General features: G+C 40.4%; 1 protein-coding gene and 1 pseudogene across 2 annotated transcripts in view; both read right to left on the reverse strand.

The window, feature by feature from the left end:
- The window catches only part of YIPF6 (Yip1 domain family member 6), a 56,612-nt gene that overhangs the window by 23,277 nt on the left and 12,962 nt on the right, over window positions 1-20,373 (reverse strand). For both annotated transcript variants that reach the window (XM_036304551.1, XM_036304552.1), the window contains exons 2-3: window positions 1,993-2,121; window positions 933-1,011 (exon numbers count right to left, since the gene is read on the reverse strand). In XM_036304551.1, the coding sequence (XP_036160444.1) occupies window positions 933-1,011; window positions 1,993-2,121 (208 nt within the window). The remainder of the gene's footprint in view (window positions 1-932; window positions 1,012-1,992; window positions 2,122-20,373) is intronic.
- LOC118654946 lies at window positions 18,930-19,082 on the reverse strand (annotated as a pseudogene).

Genomic DNA, 20,373 nt, shown 5'->3' on the forward strand with positions numbered 1-20,373 from the left:
ATGCTGTGCAAGGAGGTTGATATGCACTATCATCTCTAACACTTACCAGCCAGGTAGGTGCTATTATCTCCACTTTAACAGAGGAAGAAACTTCAGCTCAGCAAAGTTAACTGTCTTTTCCAAGATCACACAACTAGTAGTGTGACCACTATTTAAACCAAGATTTGTCCATGTTCTTTCCACTATAAACCAATGGTAGCAAATCATCTGTCAGCTCCAGCCCACAGTGCACTATGTTGGAAACAATTCTGACACTGCATCCAGTGTTCACCCAGAGTGATGGCACATTGCCACACAGTTGACATCCCTAAAATACAGCTGAAATGCTATCAAAAATAGAAGGTACACTCATGTACAACATAATTGTTACTATTCTCAAACAACTAATTCAAGTTTTCTGATAAAGGTTACTAAGAAAACCAAGAATATTTGACAAGAACAGAAAAAGGTCTAACAATTTGAAGAATTCTAAATAACAGCATAATTTATTGCAAATATTGATAGAAATCTTGAACAAAGAAAGCAGTCATCAGATTGATAGTTCTAAAAATAGAAATGTCAATAAAGGTACTATTAATTTGTTAACCCTTAATGGGTATTAGCTATTTTTCTAATTTCACAATTGAACATTTTGCCTTTTCCTTAGAGATTGTTAGCTCTTTGGTTGAACAAAGTCCCTGTGTGTTCACAGCTTCCGGAAATACTTTTTACAGTGTCAATTATAGCAGGTGAGGATATAGTGTATATTTATTGGTGAGGGCAATCTCTGAAATTCCATTCTAAATTTTTAACTTCTTCCAAAAATTTCATTTATATACTTATTCATATTGCAAAATGATGTCAGTTTTTTCTACCACAGAGCCTGTGCCTTATAAAGTACTTATGATAAGGTATGATGAGAAGCAGCAAATCCTTAAAAACCTCATACTTACAATCTCTCAAGAGAGTATTACTTTTCCTTGGGTACAAAACATGCATGAATTTTTTCCCAACAGCTTTTAGATCACGCATCTGAAAGACATACACAACTATTATATTGTGAGAACCAAGGTTGCCAGGCAGCCCCCTAACTTAATTTGCTAAAATCTCCTTTATTTCAATCTCCTGGGAGGCCTTTGTTAAATTTTAGAGCTAAAATTCCAGTTCAGCCCTTTCACTATACAAATCAGAGGCAGGTTTTTTCTATTAACTCCTTAAGCTAACATCTAACTCTTTACCATATCCACAAGATCTGTTTTGACTTTTAAAACTCTGTAAAAGAGAAATATAGCCCTCCTAATACATTACTTATAGAAACTAAAATCTGTTCTGTAAAACATAACATCTGGCTTTCAGTTTATAGATGATGAAATCCCAAGGGCCAATTAGCCTGCTCCCTAGCCACCATATTCTCCACAATATATAAAATAAATTAATTTTCAACATTCCCAATTTAACTGGCAAATAAATCCTAGAAGCTAGATTAACTAAAAATCAAGACATTTGAGAAAGGGTATAGTAATATAACCTCTCAAAATATAGTTGAGATAACTCCATCCTAAATTTTCATCTAGAAATTTCCTCATATCATTAATAATTCTGTGTAAACATGATTTTTAATGGTTTTTTAGCATTCTACCACATAGGTGTAACATAACAACCTATTCTTCAACTTTCCCCTATTACAAAGAATGCTGTAATGAACATCTCGGCATATTAATATTTTTCAGTATTTTTAAAAAATAGTTTCCTATTTAAAAAGTTTTCTTTATACTATATCTGGAGAGGCAGAATGATCAGCATAAAAAAATATTTGGAAATTTTAAGATTCTTAATACACATTATAGCCAAACTGTCCAGAAAGCCTGTACCAAATAATTCTCGAGGAGAGAATCTTAAATTTCAATAAATAAAATATACTGAAGATCAAATGAACCAAAGAAAAATATTACAAAGAGTTATTATTTAGTTCCCTGACATTGAACAGAAATTCTCTTAACTAGTCTAACTTACAATGGTATTCTGAACTGATTCATTTAATGTGGAGCTGTCGAATTCCCGAATGCGAGATCTCATAGGAATGGTGATTTCTCCTTCCACAGGGATGTCTTGTGAGATAGATATATCTGAAAGGCCTGCAAACTGATAAGAGTTAGAAAAAAACGTTAAAAGCCCATCATTAACTGTGGCATTCCTCCAAGATATCACCATTTCCTGGAGAGTAGGGACTATGTCTTTTTGTAGAGTTTTATACCGTTTTTAAAGTAAAAGCTCACCAGACAAACAATGTAGTTACCTAAAATCTCAAATGTTTATTACTTTTAATTAAAAGGAGATGGCATATAATGGAAAAAATTATAATGCAAATGAAATAGACACTTCTTGCCCTCAAATATTTGGTTTATCCCAAGCATGAAATCTTCACGTGACACAAGCTAGCAAGATCACAGGGCTATTGGTGACCTTTCGGCAATCATATTTTAGGACAGCCACAATTCTGTTGCACGTCTACTCCTTAGTGGCTTCTGATGGCTAAAATGGAGCATCATGTGAAGCCAAGGGTAATTGGGAAGAACAGGGAAATAGCAAAATACATCCTGATCTACACCTCCCCACCCCCCCCCCACCCCCGCTTTTTTTTTTCGGGGATATCATGTGTTTTTTTTAATTATTAAATAAATCTTTATTGTTCAGATTATTACATTTATTCCTCTTTTTTCCCCCCATAACTCCCCTCCACCCAGTTACCACCCCACCCTTCTCGCTCACTCCCCATCCACGGTCCTTATCCATAGGTGCACGATTTTTGTCCAGTCTCTTCCCGCATCCCCCTCACCCCTTTTCCCCCCAAGAATAGCCAGTCCACTCCCTTTCTATGCCCCTGATTCTATTATAATCACCAGTTCATTCTGTTCATCAGATTATTCACTTGATTTTCAGATTCACTTGTTGATAGATGTGTATTTGTTGTTCATAATTTGTACATTACCTTTTTCTTCTTCTTCCTCTTCTTAAAGGATACCTTTCAGCATTTCATATAATACTGGTTTGGTGGTGATGAACTCCTTTAGCTTTTCCTTATCTGTGAAGCTCTTTATCTGACCTTCAATTCTGAATGATAGCTTTGCTGGATAAAGTAATCTTGGCTGTAGGTTCTTGGCATTCATCACTTCGAATATTTCTTGCCACTCCCTTCTGGCCTGCAAAGTTTCTGTTGAGAAATCAGCTGACATTCATATGGGTACTCCCTTGTAGGTAACTGAGTTTCTTTCTCTTGCTGCTTTTAAGATTCTCTCTTTGTCTTTTGCTCTTGGCATTTTAATTATGATGTGTCTTGGTGTGGTCCTCTTTGGATTCCTTTTGTTTGGGGTTCTCTGCGCTTCCTGGACTTGTAAGTCTATTTCTTTCACCAGGTGGGGGAAGTTTTCTGTCATTATTTCTTCAAATAGGTTTTCAATATCTTGCTCTCTCTCTTCTTCTGGCACCCCTATAATTCTGATGTTGGTATGCTTGAAGCTGTCCCAGAGGCTCCTTACACTGTCTTCGTATTTTTGGATTCTTTTTTCATTTTGCTTTTCTGGCTGGGTGTTTTTTGCTTCTTCGTATTTCAAATCGTTGACTTGATTCTTACAACCCTCTAGTCTGCTGTTGGGAGTGTGTATAATATTCTTTATTTCAGTCAGTGTATGCTTAATTTCTAGTTGGTCCTTTATCACAACCTCGAGGGTCTCGTTAGATTTCTTGTAGATCTCATTAAGTTTATCGGCAGTTTCTAGAAAATTCTTGAAAAACCTTAAAAGTGTGGTTTTGAACTCTATATCCAGTAGTTTGCTTTCCTCCATTTCTGTCATTTGTGTCCTTTTTCTTTGTCTCCACATTTTTTATGCTTCCCTGTGTTGATAAAGTGTTTTTCTGTGCTAAGTGTCCTCTAGGGCCCAGTGGTTCAGCCTCCCCAATTACCTGAGGAGGACACTCTTGGTGAACCCCCTTGTGGGCTTTGTGCACAGTCTTGTTGTAGTTAAGCCTTCATTGTTGTAGTTATCACTGGGAGGAATTGACCTCCAGGCCAATTGGCTGTGAGAATCAGCTGTGTCTGCAGTGGGAGAACTTCTGTGCTGGAGACACCCCTCTGGGGCAGGACTTGCTTCAATGGGGCTTTGGTGCTCACAGAGTCTGCCCCTTGAGTGTGTCCTTTATGGTTCCATGGAGCTGTAAACTGGATGGTCCCATTCTGACCTCTGGTTTCCTGGCTCCTGGATCTCTAGGGAGGTGCTAATCTAGCCTTTGCCTGAGGCTATCCAGCAAAAGCCTCCCTGCAGGGCTTGGGCAGGGTGGGTCCCATGTGATCAACAGGGTGGGGCTAGGAGTTATGGCTGCTCTCAGTCTTGCCCTCAGAGGCTCTGCTTCTCAGTGCCCTGGTAATTGCTGCAAGCCCCTCTGAGAGAAAGCTGCCCTTGAGTTCCGACCGATGCCAGACAGTCCTGCTTCTCCCGTATGAGTCTGGGTCCCTAGAGACTCGCCCGGAACTGGAGCTCAGAGCCTGAGACTCCCTCCTGATTGAAAACAACAACCGCGCCTCAGCCGCCAGCCTGCTCCACATGCACCTCCGCACCTTTGTATTTTACTTCCGTACTGCACCTCCTCTGAGTCTCCGTATGCTTTTCGCTTTCCTTCTAGTTGTAGAATTTCCACTCAGCCAGCCTTCCTGTGGTTCTGGATGATGTCCGTTCCGTCCTTTAGTTGTATTTTTGAAGTGGTTGTTCGAGGCAGCAAACTCCGGTGTTTACCTATGCCTCCATCTTGGTTTCTCTCCAGGTTTTTTTTTTTTTTTAAGTTTATCTTTATTGTTGAAAGTATTACAGATGTCCTCTTTTTATTGCCCGTTGACCCACTCCACCCCACCACCCTCCCCAGGCCTTCACCGCACTATTGTCTGTGTCTATGGGTTACAAACATAAGTTCTTTGGTTAATCTCTTCCTGTCTACTCTTCCTTCTGAGATTCATTAATCTGTTGCATGCTGCAATGTCTCTGGATCTATTTGGTTCATCAGTTTATTTTGTTCATTATATTCCACATATAAGTGAGATCATATGATATTTGTCTTTCTGTTACTGGCTTATTTCCCTTTGTATAATACTCTCCAGGTCCCTCCATGCTGTCTCAAAGGGTAAGACATCCTTATTTTTTTTACAGCGGCATCCACCTTGATCTACACTCTTTTTACCAGGTTACCTGGCAACCACAAATCAAGTAATATTTCCAAAGTGAACTGCAAATTTGCAAACCTTTAAACTCTTATGGTCGTCTGCCAAATTTGATTATTGTGACTGAAACTCTGGAATCTTCAAATCACTAAGAAAACAGAAGCAGTCCCTTCTTATATGGTTTTTGGCCCAATGGGCACAATATTTTTCTGGGCAACAGTTGTATGTTTATAAAATTCAAGTGTACTGAAATTTTAAGAAAAATAAGGTTGTTCAAAGAACTTATAAAAAGCAACTTCTCAATCATACTCTCAAGAAAAATACAAATTAAAACTTCTTGAAATAAAAATCTCCACTTCACCCAGCTGGTGTGGCTTAGTGGTTGAGACTCGATTTATGAACTAGGAGGTTCAATTCCAGGTCAGGGCACATGCCTGTTTGCAGGCTCAATCCCCAGTAGGGGGCTTGCAGGAGGCAACCAATCAATGATTCTCTCTCATCATTGATGTTTCTATCTCTCAATCCCTCTCCCTCCCTCTCTGAAATGAATAAAAATATATATATATTTAAATCTCCACCTGTTAGACTGGCAAAATCCTAAAGTTTCACAACATACTCTACAGAGAAAAGAACACTCACACATTTCTGTGGGGATGCAAAATGGTACTATACTCTATTGAAAATAAATCTGGCAATATGTCACAAGTGTATATGAATCACTTATTAACTCAGCAATGCTACTTTTAGAGGAGTCTAAAGATAAAATGGCAAAAAAATACAAACAGACATACACAAGGCTATTCATCACAACACTATTTGTAAAAGCAAAAAACTTGAGAATAACCAAATGCTCATCACAGAGAACTAGTTGAATCAAGTATGGTATGTCCATATAATGGAGTACTGTGCAGCCATAAGAAAAAATGAGAATAATGTCTCTAAAGAACTATTGTGAAGTATTAAATAAAAAAAACAATGTGGAGTAAAGTTTGTATACTGTATATGCTACCATTTATCTAAGAAAAAGGGGACAACAAACACACATATCTGAATGTTATCTTTTAAATGTAAGAAATAATCATATGTAATGTAAGAAATAAATTATGATTTTTGTTTTAATGAGGCTGCCTACTGAGAAAAGGAGAAAATAAGGTTGAGGAGACAGGGAGAGAAGTAAAGCTTCTCTGAATACATATTGTTCTGTATATACTAGAGGCCTGGTGCATGAAATTCGTGCACAGGTAGGGTCCCTAGGCCTGGTCGGTGATCAGGGCTGATCGGGGCCTTCTGGCTGCCGGCCGGGGCCTCCCTTCCCTGGCTGCTGGCTGCTGGCTGGGGCCTTCCTTTGTTCCATGCCACCCACTGGTGGTCAGCACATGTCATAGCAAGTGGTCGAACTCCCAAGGGGACAATTTGCATATTGGGCTTTTATATAGAGCGACTTGAAATCATACAAATAGTTCACATGATTATGAAACAAAATTTAAATTTAAAAGCAATCCCTTAAAACTGAAAGAAAATTTGAACAAATGAACCTACTGTATGTCAAATAAAATACACAACCACACAGAAAGCAATTATTTCAACTGACTTTACAACACTGTAATTTGACTTCTGATTAGGATGTAGAAAGCTGGAAAGAGCATCCCTCCCACCAGAACAATGAGAAAAAAAAGTAGATAAATGACAAAATTTTAACTTTCCTTGAACCCATCAGAGAGCTGAAGTTATAGGGCTACCAAGTAGCCTACCAAATGAAATCTAAGGAAAGACAGGTGCTTCCAAGAAGAGATTGGACATGAGTACTAGCTCATCTGTAGCAAAGCACAAAGATAGCAAAACTCCTGACTAGATTGACTTAACTCCCATAGTAACAATATAGCAGAAAACTTGTATCATTTCCAGGGTGTCTCTACTGATCTTTACATGATGCCCAGCATTCAATAAAAAATTATCCCCACAAACATACACTCCCATCCACACACACAAAACCCACTGTGACAAAACAAAGCAATCAATAAAATCAGACTGACCCAAATGTTGTCATTAGCAGAAAAAAATACTTTTAAATAACTATAATTAGTATGTTAAAAGCACTAGTAAAGCTCTGGCCAGTGTGGCTCAGTTGGTTGGCATCATCCTGTGAACTGAAAATTTGCTGGTTCAATTCCTGGTAGGGCATATGCCTGGGTTAAGGGCTCATCCCCAATAGGGGGCATGCAGGAGGCAGCCAATTGATGTTTCACTCTCACATTGATGTTTATCTCCTCTCCCTCTCTCTTGTTCTCTATCTAGAAATCAATAAATTAACATTAAATTTTTAAAAAGCACTAGTAAAAATGTGTATGTACAAACTATGATTAATTTCTGCAGAGATGGAAGCTGTAAAGGTCAAAGGGTAATGCTAGAAATAAATAAACAGTAACAGATGAAGAGTGCCTTTAATAGCCTTTATCAGTAGACTCAACAGAGCCAAAGAAAGAAATCAGTGATAGGACAGCCACAATTATCCACACTAAAACAGAGAGAGAAGAGTTTAAAAAGAAAACATATATAGGACATAAATATATAAATACTAGAAGCTTGATGCACAAAATTCATGCAAGAGTAGGCCTTCCTTCCCCTGGCTGCCGGCACTGGCTTCCCTCCGGCACCCAGAACCCGGACTTCCCTCCAGCTGCCAGCAGGCACCCAGGTCTCGGCTTCCCTCTCAGCCCTGGCTTCATCCAGAAGGTCGTCCTGTCTAATTACCATATTATGCTTTTATTATTATATTTATGTGATTTATAAATTAAGATATGTAAAATCATGATGTTGTACATCTTAAATGTAAACAATGTTATATGTCAATTATATGTTAAAACTGGAGAAAGAAACAAAAAAATAGAATAGAGCATCCAAGAGCTGTGGATCAATATTAAGTGGTCTAATATGTATATAACGGGAATCCCAAAAAAAGAGAGAGATAATGGGTCTGAAGAAATATTTGAAAAGATAACAGCTAAAAATAATAGAAGACATCAAATGACAGACCCAAGCCCAGAGAACCCCAATCAAGAGAAATACCTAGACAGCTGTTGGGGGGGAGGGGGGTTGAAGCGGCTGGGTGGAAGAAGTAGAAGGATTGGTGGGAAAAAAGAGAGAAAAAAATGCATGAACACAGATAACACTGTGGTGATTGCTTGCGGGGAGAGGGGGAAGAGGGTATAGTGGGGATAAATGGTGATGGACAGAGACTTGAATTGGGGTGGTGATCACACAATACAGTATACAGATAATGTGTTGTAGAATTGTGCACTTGAAACCTGTATAATTTTGTTAATCAGTCATCCCAATAAATTCAATAAAAAGAAAAAAAAAAGAGAGAGAGCGAGAGAGAGAGAGAACTGCTTATGGACAAAACAAAATGGAAAAAATCCACCAACCTAGGCACAAACTACTGAAAACCAAGATAAAAAGGAAAATCTTGAGAAAGGGAAAAAGAAAGAGACTGCACTCATAGGAGCAAAGATTAGTAACATACATCTCACCCAAAACTACACAAGCCAGAAGACAATGGAGACACATTTAGAGTGCTAAAAGAATAAAACTGTCAACCCAGAATTCCAAACCCAACAACAATAGCTATGAAAAATGAAGATAAAATAAGGACTTTTATTCATACAATCAAGAGCTGAGACAATCATTACAAGAAATGTTAAAGGAAGTTCTTCAGGAAGGACTATGCTGTCAGAAGGAAACGTGGATTTACACAAGGAAATCAAGATTCTCCAGAAGTGGTGAAAATAAAGGTAAATATAAAAATATTTTTCTTATTAATTATTCTAAAAAATGATTACCTAAAGTAGGAGACACCAAACTTTTTCTGTAAAGGGCCCAATTACCAAACAGTAAATATTTTAAGCTTTGAAAGCCATATGATTTTTGTTGCAACTACTCAACTCTGCTGCTATAGCATGAAAGCAGTCAAAGACAATACATAAACCAGTGTGGCTGTGTTCCAATAAAATCTTATTCATAAAAATAGGTGGTGGGCCATATTTCAAATTATAAAAATATAACATTTAAAGATAATTGGAGAGGAGAAACCAAGATGGTGGCATAGGTAAACACCGGAGTTTGCTGCCTCGAACAACCACTTCAAAAATACAACTGAAAGACGAAACGGACATCATCCAGAATAAACTGATGAACCAAATAGATCCAGAGACATTGCAGCATGCAACAGATTGATGAATCTCAGAAGGAAGAGGAGACGGGAAGAGATTAACCAAAGAACTTATGTTTGTAACCCATGGACACAGACAATAGTGCGGTGAAGGCATGGGGAGGGTGGTGGGGTGAAGTGGGTCAACAGGCAATAAAAAGAGGACAATTGTAATACTTTCAACAATACAGATAAACTTAAAAAAAAACAAAACCCGGAGAGAAACCAAGATGGTGGCATAGGTAAACACCGGAGTTTGCTGCCTCGAACAACCACTTCAAAAATACAACTAAAGGACGGAACGGACATCATCCAGAACCACAGGAAGGCTGGCTGAGTGGAAATTCTACAACTAGAAGGAAAGCGAAAAGCATACGGAGACTCAGAGGAGGTGCAGTACGGAAGTAAAATACAAAGGTGCGGAGGTGCATGTGGAGCAGGCTGGCGGCTGAGGGCGCGGTTGTTGTTTTCAATCAGGAGGGAGTCTCAGGCTCTGAGCTCCAGTTCCGAGCGAGTCACTAGGGACCCAGACTCATACAGGAGAAGCGGGACTGTCTGGCATCGGTCAGAACTCAAGGGCAGCTTTCTCTCAGAGGAGCATGTAGCCATACCGGGACACTGGGAAGCAGAGCCTCTGAGGGCAAGACTGAGAGCAGCCATAACTGCTAGCCCCGCCCTGTTGATTCCATGGGACCCACCCTGCCCAAGCCCTGCAGGGAGGCTTTTGCTGGATAGCCTCAGGCAAAGGCTAGATTAGCACCTCCCTAGAGATCCAGGAGCCAGGAAACCAGAGGTCAGAATGGGACCATCCAGTTTACAGCTCCATGGAACCATAAAGGACACACTCAAGGGGCAGACTCTGTGAGCACCAAAGCCCCATTGAAGCAAGTCCTGCCCCAGAGGGGTGTCTCCAGCACAGAAGTTCTCCCACTGCAGACACAGCTGATTCTCACAGCCAATTGGCCTGGAGGTCAATTCCTCCCAGTGACAACTACAACAATGAAGGCTTAACTACAACAAGACTGTGCACAAAGCCCACAAGGGGGTGCACCAAGAGTGTCCTCCTCAGGTAATTGGGGAGGCTGAACCACTGGGCCCTAGAGGACACTTAGCACAGAAAAACACTTTATCAACACAGGGAAGCATAAAAAATGTGGAGACAAAGAAAAAGGACACAAATGACAGAAATGGAGGAAAGCAAACTACTGGATATAGAGTTCAAAACCACACTTTTAAGGTTTTTCAAGAATTTTCTAGAAACTGCCGATAAACTTAATGAGATCTACAAGAAATCTAACGAGACCCTCGAGGTTGTGATAAAGGACCAACTAGAAATTAAGCATACACTGACTGAAATAAAGAATATTATACACACTCCCAACAGCAGACTAGAGGGTTGTAAGAATCAAGTCAACGATTTGAAATACGAAGAAGCAAAAAACACCCAGCCAGAAAAGCAAAATGAAAAAAGAATCCAAAAATACGAAGACAGTGTAAGGAGCCTCTGGGACAGCTTCAAGCATACCAACATCAGAATTATAGGGGTGCCAGAAGAAGAGAGAGAGCAAGATATTGAAAACCTATTTGAAGAAATAATGACAGAAAACTTCCCCCACCTGGTGAAAGAAATAGACTTACAAGTCCAGGAAGCGCAGAGAACCCCAAACAAAAGGAATCCAAAGAGGACCACACCAAGACACATCATAATTAAAATGCCAAGAGCAAAAGACAAAGAGAGAATCTTAAAAGCAGCAAGAGAAAGAAACTCAGTTACCTACAAGGGAGTACCCATATGAATGTCAGCTGATTTCTCAACAGAAACTTTGCAGGCCAGAAGGGAGTGGCAAGAAATATTCGAAGTGATGAATGCCAAGAACCTACAGCCAAGATTACTTTATCCAGCAAAGCTATCATTCAGAATTGAAGGTCAGATAAAGAGCTTCACAGATAAGAAAAAGCTAAAGGAGTTCATCACCACCAAACCAGTATTATATGAAATGCTGAAAGGTATTCTTTAAGAAGAGGAAGAAGAAGAAAAAGGTAAAGATACAAATTATGAACAACAAATACACATCTATCAACAAGTGAATCTGAAAATCAAGTGAATAATCTGATGAACAGAATGAACTGGTGATTATAATAGAATCGGGGCATAGAAAGGGAGTGGACTGGCTATTCTTGGGGAGGAAAGGGGTGAGGGGGATGCGGGAAGAGACTGGACAAAAATTGTGCACCTATGGATGAGAACAGTGTGGGGAGGGGGAGGGCAGAGGATGAGGTGGGATCTGGGTGGAGGGGAGCTATGGGGGAAGAACAGAGAAAAAACTGTAATAATCTGAACAATAAAGATTTAATTATTTTTTTAAAAAAAGGAGAAAAAATTTTAAAAAATAAAGATAATTGGAAATTTGAACACTGACAATGTTCAAATTGGCAATGTAACAAGATATTTAATATAAGGGAATTGTTAATTTTTTAGATATACTAAACGATATTGTGGTTGTTCTTTAAAACAGAATTATCTTTAAGAGATATGTATTAAATATTTACTAATGTAACAATGCCCAAGATTTGCTTCAAAATAGTACAGAAGGCTCCCTGGCCGGTGTAGCTCAATTGGTTGGAGCATTGTCCCATACACTAAAAGGTGGCGGGTTCAATTCTCAGTCAGGGCACATACCTAGTTTGTGGCTTTGATCCCCGGTCAGGGTGCATAGAGAAGGCAATCGATTGATGTTTTTTCTCTCACATGTACGTTTCTCTTTCCCCCTCCCCTCACTTCTTCTGAAAAAATCAATTTAAAACATAGTATAGAAGGGAGGTGAATCAGATATAGAAGAAAGAAGATTGCCATAAATTGATAATTATTGAAGGTATATACATCAGGGTCCATTTTACCATTCTACTTTTGTATATGTCTGAAATTTTTCTTAATAAAAAGTTTAAAAACAAACAATCCTAATTTAAGGTATCATCTAAGTTCTTTTTTATTCTTGCCCTACTCCCCCAACGAGAATGAACCTAAAATAATAAAGCCTCTAGATCTTAAGAGTTTACAGGACATCTGTGGATAGAGGATTACACTACACATATCACAAGGATACAATGGGTCATATACAGAAAGTGGAGAATTCAACAAGACAAATGACTGAATTTAAACAAATTATTTAAAAGAGAAGAACACACATATTAAAAGAGACTTAAGAGACACTAACCAAATGCAATTTGTTGACCTTGTTTGAATTCTGATTTGGACACACTGTAAAAGCACATGTTTTTTTTGTGTGTTTTTTTTTTTTTAAATTGAGAGATGAGAGGATACTTCCAAAATGGCGACCAGCAGGAAGGTAGGGAGGGAGAGAGTGTGAGAGCGCAAGGAAGTGATAAAGGAGTGTGTGGACGCCTGTGGTGTGTGTGTATGAGCTAGGGACAGTTAGATTCTGCAGGTCTTCTAAGGGGCTGCTAAACCGGGCAGTCTTAGGCCGCGGAGTCCCGCTCCCTGCGCCGACACTCCTGGGCGGCCAGCACAGACACAGCGACCATGCCATCTTGGGAAACAGAGCTGCTTGAGACTAGGATCCTGGCCTCAGCACCACCCAGTCTGATCTCAGATGCATACCAGGACCCTGCAGCCACTGGGGACAGAGACCTGTGACCACAGCTACAGACCTGCGGACACCAAAAGTTCAGAAATCCCCGGGGCAGATCCGTGAGTAACAGAGCCCATTCCCCCTTCCCGCAGGCTTGGAGGCAGCTCCAGAGTAACTAACTGATAGACCCACCCCTTGATGGGCCTCAGCTCTCCAGGATCTTTAGCCTGGAAGTGCGCGAGCACCTTGGAACTGATCCTACATGCACTGCCAGCTTCTGAGCCCTGGGCTGGAAGCAAACGCGCGAACCCCAGGAACTGAGCCTAGGCGCACTGCCGGCTTCTGAGCCCTGGGCTGGGAGCAATCATGCGAACAACGGGAATTTGTCCCACATATCACAGGCCCAGGGACCCCGATTCTCTGGGCAGGTGGCAGCACCAAGCACCAGTGACTTGACTGTGTTTCTTTTCACCTGCGCCTGAGATCCTGATTTCCTGTGCATTCATACTAAGAGCCAGTGACTCCAATTACTGGTGCAAGGGCACACAGGGACCCTGATTCTCAAGGCAAGGTCGCGCGAAGCAACAGAGACTCTGATACTGGATTCTGGGGAACTCTGACTCCTGGCACACGCTAGGGGGCTCTGGTTTTCAACACGCTTCAGGGGGGTCTCTGTTTCAGCACGGTGCAGGTAGGGTCCCTGATTCTAAGGGCGCATACGAGGCCACATTGAGCGCTGACAACACTGACTCTGAGCGAGCCTGGATCCCACCAACCCACAACAACCACACTTCCTAGTGTCAGAGCTCTTCAGTGACACTAGGGTGGTGGGAGGCTCCCACTGCACACGGCCCAGGCCCACACAACTCGACGTTTGAACCATAGGGAGATAATCAGAATGAAGAGACGAAACAACACCCAGAGGAAAGACAATGAGGAGTCACCAAGAAAGGACATTAATGAAGTTGAAGCATGCAACATGACAGAAAAAGAATTCAGAATAATGGTTGTACAATTCATTCACCGGATGGAAGAGAAAATCAACAACCTATGCAAGAATCAGGAAGAAATGAAAAGTGATATAGCCACAATCAAAAACACCATGGAAAGTTTCAAGAGCAGACTAGAAGAAGCAGAGGACCGAATTAGTGAATTAGAAGATAAGGCAGAGAAACAAGCTCAATCTGAACAGCAACTGGAGAAAAAAATTAAAAAGCAGAAGGAGAGCCTAAGGGAGCTTCAGGACAACATGAAACGAAGTAACATACGTATAATAGGGCTGCAAGAAGGACAAGAAGACCAGCAAGGATTAGAAAATCTATTTGAAGAAATAATGTCAGAAAACTTCCCAGATATGGGGAAGAAAAAAGTTACACAAGTACAGAGAGTCCCAGGCAAGATGAACCCCAAAAGACCCACACCAAGACAAATCATAATAACGATGGCAAATGTACAAGACAAAGACAGAATCTTAAAGGCTGCAAGAGAGAAACAGAGAGTTACCTACAAAGGATCCCCCACCAGATTATCAAATGATTTCTCAACAGAAACACATCAGGCCAGAAAAGAATGGACAGAAATTTACAAAGTGATGCAAAGCAAAGGACTGAATCCAAGAATACTCGATCCAGCAAGGCTAACATTCAAAATTGAAGGGGAAATAAGAAGCTTCACAGACAAAAAAAGGCTAAGGGAGTTTATCACCATCAAGCCAGCAATGCAAGAAATGCTAAAGGGACTGGTGTAAAAAGAAGAACTAAAAAGCCCAGAAAGAAAACATCCACACAAAAAATAGAAATGGCTACAAACAAGTACCTTTCAATAATAACTTTAAACGTAAATGGACTAAATGGTCCAATCAAAAGACATCGAGTGGCTGAATGGATAAAAAAACATGACCCATATATTTGCTGTCTACAAGAGACCCACCTCATTAGAAGGGACTCACACAGACTGAAAGTGAAGGGATGGAAAAACATCTTTCAGGCAAATGGAAATGAAAAAAAAGCTGGGGTAGCAATACTTATATCAGACAAAATAGACCTCAAAGTGAAGGCCATAACAAGAGATAAGAAAGACCACTTCATAATACTAAAGGGATCAATACAACAAGAGGATATAACCCTGATAAACATATATGCACCCAATGCAGGAGCACCCAGATACATAAGAAAACTCCTGGAAGATATCAGGGGAGAGATCGACAACAATACAATCATAGTAGGGGACTTTAATACACCACTGACATCAATGGATAAATCCGCTAGACAAAAACTCAGCAAAGAAACAGCAATCCTAAATGACTCACTAGATCAGATGGACTTAATTGACATCTTCAGATCACTTCACCCCGAAGCCACAAAATATATGTTCTTATCAAGTGCTCATGGGACATCTTCAAAAATAGACCACATATTGGGTCACAAACAAAGTCTCCCCAAATTCAAGAAGACTGAAATCACACCAAGCATCTTCTCAGACCACAAGGCCATAATATTAAAAATAAACTACAATAAAACAACTCAAAATACTCAAACACTTGGAAGCTGAATAGCACATTATTAAATATTGATTGGGTTACCAATGAGATCAAAGAAGAAATTCAAAACATCCTGGAAACTAATGACAATGAAAACACAACAATCCAAAACCTTTGGGACACAATGAAAGCAGTCCTGAGAGGGAAGTTTATAGCTCTACAGGCCTATCTCAACAAACAAGAAAAAATGGTAGTAAATCATCTAAATCTACAGCTCAAAGAATTAGAAAGAGAGCAACAAGAAAACCCCAGAGTGAGCAGAAGGAAGGAGATAATAAAGATCAGAGCAGAAATAAATGACATAGAGACCAAAAAAACAATGCACAAAATCAATGAAACAAAGAGCTGGTTCTTTGAAAGGATAAACAAGATTGACAAACCTCTAGCCAGGCTCACCAAGAAGCAAAGAGAGAGGACCCAAATAAACAAAATCAGAAATGACAGAGGCGAAATAACAACAGACCCCACAGAAATACAAATGATTGTTAAAAAATACTATGGACACCTCTACTCCAACAAAATAGACAACCTGGAGGAAATGGACATATTCCTAGATAAATACAACCTTCCAAAACTTGATCAGGAAGAATCTAAAAATCTCAATAGGCCAATAACTATGGAAGAAATTGAAGCAGTCATCAAAAAGATTCCAGCAAACAAAAGCCCAGGACCAGACGGCTTCACAGGGGAGTTTTACCAAACATTCAAGGAAGAACTAAAACCTATCCTCCTCAGACTACTACAAAAAATCCAAGAGGAAGGAACACTTCCAAGCTCATTCAATGAAGCCAGCATCACCCTAATACCAAAACCAGGTAAAGACAACACAATGAAAGAGAATTACAGGCCAATATCCCTCATGAACATAGATGCCAAAATCCTCAACAAAATCTTAGCAAATCGGATCCAGCAGTACAGCAGAAAGATCATATACCACGATCACGTAGGATTTATCCCAGGGATGCAAGGATGGTACAATATCCACAAATCAATAAACGTGATACATCACATAAACAAATTGAAAGAAAAAACCACATGGTCATATCAATTGATGCAGAAAAAGCATTTGACAAAATTCAACACCCATTTTTGATAAAAGCTCTCAGCAAGGTGGGAGTAGAAGGATCATACCTCAACATAATAAAAGCCATATATGACAGGCCCACAGCCAACATCATACTCAATGGACAAAAACTAACACCATTTCCCCTAAGAACAGGAACAAGACAGGGATGCCCACTCTCACCACTCCTGTTCGACATAGTACTGGCAGTATTAGCCATTGCAATTAGACAAGAAGAACAAATAAAAGGCATCCAAATTGGAAAAGAAGAAGTAAAACTGTCCTTATTTGCAGATGACATGATATTATACTTAAAAAACCCTAAAGACTCCATCAATAAACTATTAGTCTTAATAAAAGAATTCAGCAATGTGGCAGGATACAAAATTAACACCAAGAATCTATGGCATTTCTATACACCAATAGTGAATGTGCAGAAAGAGAGACTAAAAAAGCAATCCCATTTACCATCGCACCAAAAAAATTAAGCTACCTAGGAATAAACTTAACTAAAGAGGTAAAAGACCTCTACTCAGAAAACTACAGGACATTGAAAAAAGAGATAGAGGAAGACATAAAGAGATGGAAGAACATACCATGTTCTTGGATTGGTATAATCAACATCATTAAAATGTCCATACTGCCCAAAGCAATCTATAAATTCAACGCACTTCCCATTAAAATACCAATGGCATATTTCACAGACCTAGAACGTACTCTCCAAAAATTCATCTGGAATAAAAAATGACCCCGAATAGTTGCAGCGATCCTGAGAAAGAACAAAGTAGGTAGGATCTCAATACCAGATATCAAGCTGTATTACAAAGCCACTGTTCTCAAAACTGCCTGGTACTGGCACAAGAACAGACATATAGATCAATGGAATAGAATAGAGAGCCCAGAAATCAGCCCCAACCAATACACTCAATTAATATTTGACAAAGGAGGCAAGACCATACAATGGAGTCAAGACAGTCTCTTCAATAAATGGTGTTGGGAAAATTAGACAGATACATGCAAGAAAATGAAACTAGACCACCAACTTACACCATACACAAAAATAAACTCAAAATGGATAAAGGACTTAAATATACGACGGGAAACCATACAAATACTAGAAGAATCCAAAGGCAACAAAATCTCAGACATATGCTGAAGCAATTTCTTCACCGATACAGCTCCTAGGGCATTGGAAACTAAAGAGAAAATAAACAAATGGGACTACATCAAAATAAAAAGCTTCTGCACAGCAAAAGAAACCATCAACAAAACAACAAGAAAACCCACTGTGTGGGAAAACATATTTGCCAATGTCATATCTGATAAGGGCCTAATCTCCAAAATTTATAGGGAACTCATACAACTTAACAAAAGGAAGATAAACAATCCAATCAAAAAATGGGCAAAGGACCTAAATAGACACCTTTCAAAAGAGGACATTCAGAAAGCCAAGAGACATATGAAAACATGCTCAAAGTCACTAATCATCCGAGAGATGCAAATCAAAACAACAATGAGGTACCATCTCACACCTGTCAGACTGGCTATCATCAACAAATCAACAAACGGCAAGTGCTGGAGAGGATGTGGAGAAAAAGGAACACTTGTGCACTGCTGGTGGGAATGCAGACTGGTGCAGCCACTATGGAAGACAGTATGGAGTTTCCTCAAAAAACTACAAATGGAACTCCCATTTGACCCTGTGATCCCACTTCTAGGAATATATCCCAGGAAACCAGAAACACCAATCAGAAAGGATATATGCACCCCTATGTTCATAGCAGCACAATTCACCATAGCTAAGATCTGGAAACAGCCTAAGTGCCCATCTGTAGATGAATGGATTAGAAAACTGTGGTACATCTACACGATGGAATACTATGCTGCTATAAAAAAGAAGGAACTCTTACCATTTGCAACAGCATGGATGGAACTGGAGAGCATTATGCTAAGTGAAATAAGCCAGTCAATGAAGGAAAAATACCACATGATGTCACTCATTTCTGGATAATAAAGACCATTATAAACTTATGAACAAAACTAGATACAGAGGCAGAGCTGCCTCGAACAGACAGTCAAACTACAGCAGGAAGGCTGGGGAGGGTGGGAGGGCAGGAGGGGGGTGGGTAAGAGATCAACCAAAGGACTTGCATGCATGCATATAAGCATAACCAATGGACATAAGACACTGGGGGGTAGGGGAGGCCAGGGGATTGTCAAGGGCGGGGGGGAAAAAAAGGAGACATATGCAATACTTTTTGTAATACTTTAAGCAATAAAAAAAAAATAATAATAAAATGATAATGGGAGATAAAAAAAAAATGAAGGAGTAGATAAAGAAGAGGTTTACTCAGCCAAAAAAAAATAAAAATTGAGAGATGAACATAGATTAGATGACAATAAGGAATAATAATAGCTGGGTTTTTGTTTGTTTCTATTAGCAATAATCGCGCCTCGGATAAACTTCATTGGCTAAGATACTGCCACTGTGCAAAGCAATGGGGTTTTTGTTTTTGTTGTTGCTAATCCTCACCTGAGGATATTTTTCCTATTAATTTCTTTTAGAGAGAATGAAAGGCAGGGGGAGAGACAGAGAGAGAGAAACATCGACGTGACTGAGATACATAGATTGACTGCTTCCTGCACACACCCCAACCAGGGCTGGGGATCAAGCCTGCAACCCAAGCACCTGCGCTTGACCATATTTGAACCTGCCACCCTTAAGTATGAGGACCAGTGCTGCAATTCTTAGTTTTGTTACGTGTGATAAGAATGAAAACAAAGCGAGCAGGAAGTGGGGGTGGGGGGGGGAGTCCGTACCTGGAGGAGGAGGAGGAGGAGGAGGAGGAGGAGAAAAGTCTCTACCTGTTAGAGAAACATACTAAAGTATTTCCCGGTGAAGTGATAAGTCTGGGATTTGTTTTAAAACATTCAGAAATGATCATGAGGGGAATCCGAGATGGTGGCCGACGGGACAGCAGGCTGCAAGACAGTATGTGAGAGCGAAAGGAGAGTGTGTGAAGTGCGGGGAGTGTCTGTATTTGTGAGGGACAATTATTTTCCACAGGACTGTTGGGGACTGGTGGAACTGCTCCCCTGGCTGGGTAGCCTCTACTACTGTTGAAATGTCTCCCAGAGCGGCTGGCCCTGCCGCAGAGAACACGCTATCTTGAAGAGGAGAGCTGCTGTGATTGTAAACCCAGCCTTATCTTCAACCAGTGAGATCTCAGATACCTCCCAGGACCCTAAAACCACAACGCCCAGGGACCAGCTGCCTCAGCTGCGAACCCAAAAACACCGAGACTCCAGCCTCCCTAGCCGAGGGTGCCTAAAAAGTTTGTCCAGGGGGAGACAAAATGGCGGTGCAATAGATAGACATGTGCCGAGGCTTGTCCCAGAGCAGATAGAACGAGCAACTAAATCGAATAACATCCACCCCAAATTGGTGAAGTAGTCACAGCTGGTGAGACAATTTGCAGCCGGGAAGGGCAGAGGACACCTGGAGAATGGTAAAATCAGCGATCTGGGCTGGGAGAACTTCGAGACCTCCAAGCCCAGATGGTCAGAGAGAAACCGCACTGCTCTGAGGCAACATCCCTTGGATCAGGCACAGTGTCTGAGAGTGGAAAGGCGGTCCGCAGAACTACGGGTGGAAGAGGATTCTAGATCTAGGTACACAGTCACAACAGACTAATCCCAGAGGGGGCATTCAGGACGGCTGCCCAGACCACAGGGTGCCGGGAGGAGAGAGGCTCGCAGAAGCACAGTTCTTTCCCCTCTTTGTGGTCT

This window comes from Myotis myotis, unplaced genomic scaffold, assembly GCF_014108235.1.
Source record: "Myotis myotis isolate mMyoMyo1 unplaced genomic scaffold, mMyoMyo1.p scaffold_m19_p_4, whole genome shotgun sequence".
Classification (NCBI taxonomy): Eukaryota; Metazoa; Chordata; class Mammalia; order Chiroptera; family Vespertilionidae; genus Myotis; species Myotis myotis.